Source organism: Pungitius pungitius, chromosome 13 (assembly GCF_949316345.1).
Source record: "Pungitius pungitius chromosome 13, fPunPun2.1, whole genome shotgun sequence".
In the NCBI taxonomy this organism is placed as follows: domain Eukaryota; kingdom Metazoa; phylum Chordata; class Actinopteri; order Perciformes; family Gasterosteidae; genus Pungitius; species Pungitius pungitius.
Window position 1 is genome coordinate 4,071,712 of NC_084912.1, and position 6,541 is coordinate 4,078,252.

The 6,541-nt window shown below is 47.8% G+C and overlaps 1 protein-coding gene across 1 annotated transcript; it reads left to right on the plus strand.

Moving 5' to 3' along the window:
- Nucleotides 1–3,640: 3,640 nt before the first annotated feature.
- six2a (SIX homeobox 2a) lies at nt 3,641–6,227 on the plus strand. Its single transcript, XM_037464827.2, has 2 exons — nt 3,641–4,731; nt 5,877–6,227. Exons 1-2 carry the CDS (start codon nt 4,172–4,174, stop codon nt 6,187–6,189), a joined length of 873 nt encoding a protein of 290 aa, XP_037320724.1. The 5' UTR covers nt 3,641–4,171; the 3' UTR covers nt 6,190–6,227.
- Nucleotides 6,228–6,541: the final 314 nt, after the last annotated feature.

Here is a 6,541-nt window from a genome sequence, read left to right on the forward strand (position 1 = left end):
ACACACACACACACGTGCCCCTCCCCTCTGCGGTTTATTGAAATCTCCTCCCTGCTCTGGGCCCGGGCCTCTGGGGTAACAAGATAGATGTAAACAACCAATTATTGGATAGACCCTCATTCATATCCTTTTAACCGGTACAGACACAGAGGTTCTGGCTTTAATAATTCCTCTCTCTCTCTCTCTCTCTCTCTCTGCCCAACGCTTGGATGTATCCGACATCCGAAAGAACGTTACTCATCAAGCCCTCTTGTTGTGCTGGTCTCAGGTCAGCCCTACAGAATGAAAGCCCCCCCCCCCCACTCCAACACGTAAGCTTTGCAACACACACCAAAACACACATCTTGCAGTCATCAGCTCAATTAGTGCAGGTCGTGGTGGAGAGCGGGCGAGGTGAGCGGCGGGGGGAGGTTGTCAAAATAAGGGGGGGTGGGGGGCGGGGGGGTTTGGCTATTAGGGGAAAGTCGATCTTCACTCATCAGCGGCCGTAATAATGACCGTTTCAGAGCCGGAGCCCTCTGATCAGACTGATCCGTGGAAACAAGTGGTTTACAAACGTCGTCACGGGCCACTCGCTGCTGGTGCACTGCCCCCCCCCCCCCCCTCCCCCCCCCCCCCCCTCCCCCCCGGCAAGCCTCGTCACCCCACAACGCATCAAGGCACGTACAGAGCATCCACAATGCGTGTCCTCAAAGTATGAATCGCTTCCACTAGTCTTATCTAGTCTCTCTGGGAGAGAACGGGACGCTTTATTGTGGAATAAGCAACAACGACTGAGCGTGCAGGTGGAGACAGGAATGTGTCTTCAGGGAAGAGATGATGTTTTTCACCTTTTTCAAGTGAAAGATTTAGTGCGATTTTAGGCCATATGACCCTCAGCTCTGACATTAGTGTCGGCAGTGAGTAAAACTAGATACCTGTCATGAAGCAGAGTGGATGATCTGCGTGTTATAGACACATTCACGATCTAACAGTGCATCTTCTCGTCAGAATATCATCTATTGAGACCCCCTCTGGACCCCAATGAGGGGCTCCTGTAAGGGCCGGTACCTATTTTGGTTAAATGTGATTGTCATTGCTCGCCCCAATCTGGTTCGGGGTGAACTGATCTGGCTAACGGCACTAAGAGCTTAAGTGAATAATAAAAAAATTACTGGACATGTTAGTAACACGTGTTATAATTCTATTTTGTCAATCCCAGCTTGTAAAGATTGATTTCGAGCTGTGACATCTATTTATTTATGTCACCTGGAAAATAGTTTTACGACCTGGGTGTAATCGCACCATTTTTTGGGGATAGTGGGAGAGCTGCATGGGTGTTTTAAAACACGATGCATTTAAATGTGCGTGTGTGTGTGTGTGTGTGTGTGTGTGTGTGTGTGTGTGTGTGTGTGTGTGTGTGTGTGTGTGCACGCCGCTTGATCGATGGAGATGAGCTCTCACTTGTCTTATCGGTCTCTTTTCTGCTGTATTTACAAGCTTCCTGGATCAAAGGGTCAAATTAAACTATTTTGAGCGTGATATTTCATAAGTGATGTTACAAGAGGCTTTGTCGTATTTCTATTATCATCTCGTTTCCCGCGTGATGAGGGGGAATTAAAGACATCCATGCTCGGGTGTTGGAGCTGTGCACTGCGTTTAGCGGATAAATCGCCTCCTTGTTTTCCTCACTATCGTTTTTCAGGCGAGGCCTCGGTCCCGAGACGATCGCCATCAGTCATCTTAACGGCGGAATCCGCTCCATTTATTAAACGAAGGGGGAACAGGGATCAGGCTCCTCTTACACCACCGCGCGTCTCTGCTGATAAACTAACTGCATAATTGCCCTAATAATTCTGTTTCAACGGCCACGATCATGATTTAGGTCATCGCAGTAAAAAAATAAAAAAAGATTTTGGCCCCGATCTGAAGCAAAGGTCAAACAATTAATTTAATAGTTTATACCCCTGAGATTTGTGTTCCGGGCTGTGCAGCTGATATTTATTTGCAACTTTAGGTTAGGCTCCATTTAATTTCAGTCTGCACATGACATTACGTCTATTAAATATTAAACAATAATAATTGAATGGAATAATTGAATGGAATATATTTTAAACATAATAAATCGACCAGAATAAGTGTGTGTGTGTGTGTGTGTGTGTGTGTGTGTGTGTGTGTGTGTGTGTGTGTGTGTGTGTGTGTGTGTGTGTGTGTGTGTGTGTGTGTGTGTGTGTGTGTGTGTGTGGAGTGATGCAGACAATCGGGTCGGTAATGAAGAGGTCCCACGGCGAGGCGGTAGAAATCTAACTGGTCAATCTCTGGACCGACGGTGAATAACACCGGCTCGCGTGACGTCACCTTCATACCTGACGACACCACACCAGACGTTATGACGGCGTGTCTCACCCTGCTGCTGTCTGTTTTTTGGGCCAAAGCTGTTTTTTTTATCATCGAAAGAAAACTCATATTTTTTTTTAAATAAAAAAAAGATTATTTTCTGCTTTAAATCACAAATGCTTCTAAATAAGTTCAACTCTGAAGTGAATTATCTCCCTCTCGCATTGCTCTGTCCTCCCGCATCACGTCATGAAGTCATCTTCATCATCACTCTTGAAACGATTCCTCGGATCACGATCTTCTGATCTTCAACCAGGGGACCGAGAGGATCGGATAAAAGTTTTGGCTCACCCGTGCTGCTGCCGCCGCCGCTGCTGATGTGTCCTTTTCCTTCTCCGCTGTTTGGCGGACTCTCCAAACTCCCCACAGCGCGCACACGCGCCCCGCGTCACGAACAGACCCGGCGGCACACCTTCACGTGTGTTTGCCTTCTTTATGCGCGCCTCTCCGCCGCCTGCACCGTCATTCAGATGCGCGTAATACAACCGTATCTTTTAATGAAGTGTGTACAAATATTTTTTAAAAATGTCAGATTTCATTAAAAACATATTTGACTTGCTGAAAAAGCAACAGGTGCCACCCTGATATTAAAGGGCGGGCTTTACGTGTAAAAGTTAATACATATTTTCGATAAGCTACTCTCTGATTTACAGTACATATTTGTTAATATTAAATTATTGTTTTTTATATATCTGTGATGTAATGGCTGTTTATGTTTCAGGTTGGAGATATGTGGTCGATTAATGGGCGTTCTATTTAAAATCACCTGTAAACCTTTACCAACATTTTCTCACAACTTCAAAATCATTTAAAAAAATTACCTAAATGATTTGGAATTAAGAAAAAATAATTCGCCCTATCTGACACAATTAGTCTATTAGTTATTGTATTTATTTATTTATGTGTTTTTCCTTGATATATCTGGTCATTTTGTGAGCTTTTCACCAAACGCCCAGCCCTCCTCGTTGTTGGCAGTTGATGGACATTTCACTTAAAGGAAATGATTAAGTGACCAACTTTACAGCTCCAGTTGTTGTGGAAGTCGTGATGGATTTGTGAGAGAGCCTCTGTGCGCTCTGGCGCCATCCTTCCCTCAGCTGCGGGACCAGTGCTGCTCTCCCTCTGCACACACACACACACACACACACACCAGCTCTGCAGTCCTTGGCTGCCCGAGGTGTCCGTCAAAGTGAAGGTAAAGAGAGGAGGAGGAAAAAAAGAAAAATCCGAGCAATATTTCTATTGGTAGGCGGGCTGGTCGTGAGGGGAACAATCGTGGAGACTTTGCCAGGGAGCCACCTCAAAGCATATCGGGTTACTTTGAGTGACAGCGTAACCATGGCAAATAATTTGACTAAGGCTATTGTTTTATCCTCGCCATCCCCGGGTCAGATAACCGACCAATCAGAGTTCATATAATCGCTCGTCTTGCCAGCTTAGAATAATATTATTAAAACGAGGCAGCGAGCCCGGTCTGCGGGAGTAGGTTATGTTGAAACGGTGTAGAAAAGGTGGAGGAGGGCGGCCGAAAGGAGACGCAACTTTCTCTCTTTCTCACCGACTATATGAGGATTTGTCGCCCGGGGTTCTGCACGGCTAAATGGACTTGAGCGCGCTCCGCAGTACGCAGTTGGATATATCACACCTAACCCTGGGGCTGTTTTAACTTTTAGTTTGCTCTTTTTGAGGACCTTTTGTCGCCTGTGGACTTTACGCGTTTTGATTTGATGTGAGACTGAGACGGCGGGCGTGGAAGTAAGGCACGATACCATCTCGACCGATTTCCGTTGTCGCCATGTCCATGCTCCCGACGTTTGGTTTTACGCAGGAGCAAGTGGCGTGCGTTTGCGAAGTTCTCCAGCAAGGGGGGAACATCGAGCGGCTGGGGCGCTTCCTCTGGTCCCTGCCGGCGTGCGAGCACCTCCACAAAAACGAGAGCGTCCTCAAAGCGAAAGCCGTGGTCGCTTTCCACCGGGGGAACTTTCGAGAGCTCTACAAGATCCTGGAGAGCCACCAGTTCTCGCCGCACAACCACCCGAAGCTGCAGCAGCTGTGGCTCAAAGCGCACTACATCGAGGCGGAGAAGCTGCGGGGCCGTCCGCTCGGGGCCGTGGGGAAGTACCGCGTCCGGAGAAAGTTCCCCCTGCCGCGCTCCATCTGGGACGGAGAGGAGACCAGCTACTGCTTCAAGGAGAAGAGCAGGAGCGTGCTGCGGGAGTGGTACACCCACAACCCGTACCCGTCCCCGCGGGAGAAGAGGGAGCTGGCCGAGGCCACGGGACTCACCACCACGCAAGTCAGCAACTGGTTCAAGAACCGCCGGCAGCGGGACCGGGCAGCGGAGGCGAAGGAGAGGTAGGAGCCAGGGACACAGGCTTACTACTATTTACTATTTTAAAGATCACGAGATAGACAGATTGTGTTATTTAAAAATGGGCAAAAACAACAAGTTTGTTGTGCGGTGTGTCATTTGCTGATTTATATTTCAACTGGAGATTTTATTCACTCCAGTTCTCGCCAATGTTTCTATTGGTGGGATCTATTTTAGAAAACATATAGTTCTGGATAGTTTCGGCTTCGATAAAGTCACTTCCCATTGCTGTTCGTGCATGTTTGGGATAATTTTTGGGCCGCGCGTAAAAAAGTTGAAAGGGTGAAAATTAAAGGATTGACGTCAGGTAAATTACAAGGTTATAAAAGTGGCATAAATGCTTTAATCACACTCATTATAACATGAAATAATTCACTTGTCAACGGGATCAGGGCGAAACCCGCTTTTAACCCTGCAGGTTCTGATAGAACAGATGAAAACATCCCAGACCGCGTTGAACAGTTGTTTCACCGGGCCCGAAGCCCCCACATCTGCCCGGCTCGCGTTACTTTGGGGCTCCTTGGTACATTACAGAGTTTGGACTTTACGCAGGCCAGCAGGCAGAGGTCTTTTTGGGGGGGGGTGGTGGAGAGAGAGGGGGGGGGGGACGTTAAGTCAGGTGTTCGTTCAGGTCGGTGTCTTCTTTCACCCTTTGGCCCACTAATTCTGGCTGAAAGCTCCGCGTAAATCATGTCTCCCCCACCGAGAAAAAAAAAAAAAAAGCCTCACTTGCCCCCCATGCGAACACATACGGCCTCCGCGCCATACGCGCCGGGCCGCGCGTTTAACAATAATTACCGCTGTCGCGTATTCAGAGGCGCAGGTTCCACTCGTGCGTGTTTACCCCGCGTCAATTAGTCCGCCCCAAACACAGACACCCAATGCAGGCTCACTGCATTGATTATTGAAACACTTTGTTGCACGTGTGCATCCAATTAATGTGTCATTAGACCATGCATTGGGTCACAAGTAATATTTAAGGGTATTGTACATTTTTAATGAATAAATACCTAATGTTTAACTATAGATATTGAGTTAGTATTATAGTGTTTTGCAGGCGGACTTACGTGTTGAAAAATCTCTTCCACTTGCAGCCCAATGATGTGATCTTTTTTTTTTTTGTTGGCAGGGAAAACAACGAGAACTCCAACGGCAATAGTCACAACCCATTGACTTCTTCCATGAATGGAAATAAATCTCTTTTGGGGAGCTCAGACGACGATAAAAGCCCCTCCGGGACACCGGACCACACGTCCTCGAGCCCGGCTCTGCTGCTCGGCTCAAACTCCGGGCTACAGTCCCTGCACGGCCTCGGGCCCCCGCCGGGGCCCAGCGCCATCCCGGTACTCGGCGGCGTGGACTCGGTGCACCACCACCACTCGCTGCACCACGACACCATACTGAACCCTATGTCTTCGAATCTAGTGGACCTCGGCTCTTAAAAAAAAAACGACAACGAATGGGAAAAGAGAGCAAAGCTATTTTTCTCACTTTTGGGAGTGGGAGGGGGGTGGGGGGGTTGCTTCCGAGGTGGCGGGAGACGAGCTTGAAGCCTTTGCGGCAGACAAACTGGAACACTACGAAGACTGCCACCGTAACAAAGCATTTAGTGCCGTATTTAAACTTTAAAGTCGTTTAAAACAAGCGGTGGGGGGCGGGGGGCACTTACCCCCAAATTAAACTCCCGCTTATTTCATCGTCCGGAAACAAGTTTTAAGGCAGAGCACTTAAGGAATTTAATTAAAACAGCTACTTGAACTATTTTCTCTTTAATCTGTTTTTAAGGGAAACGTC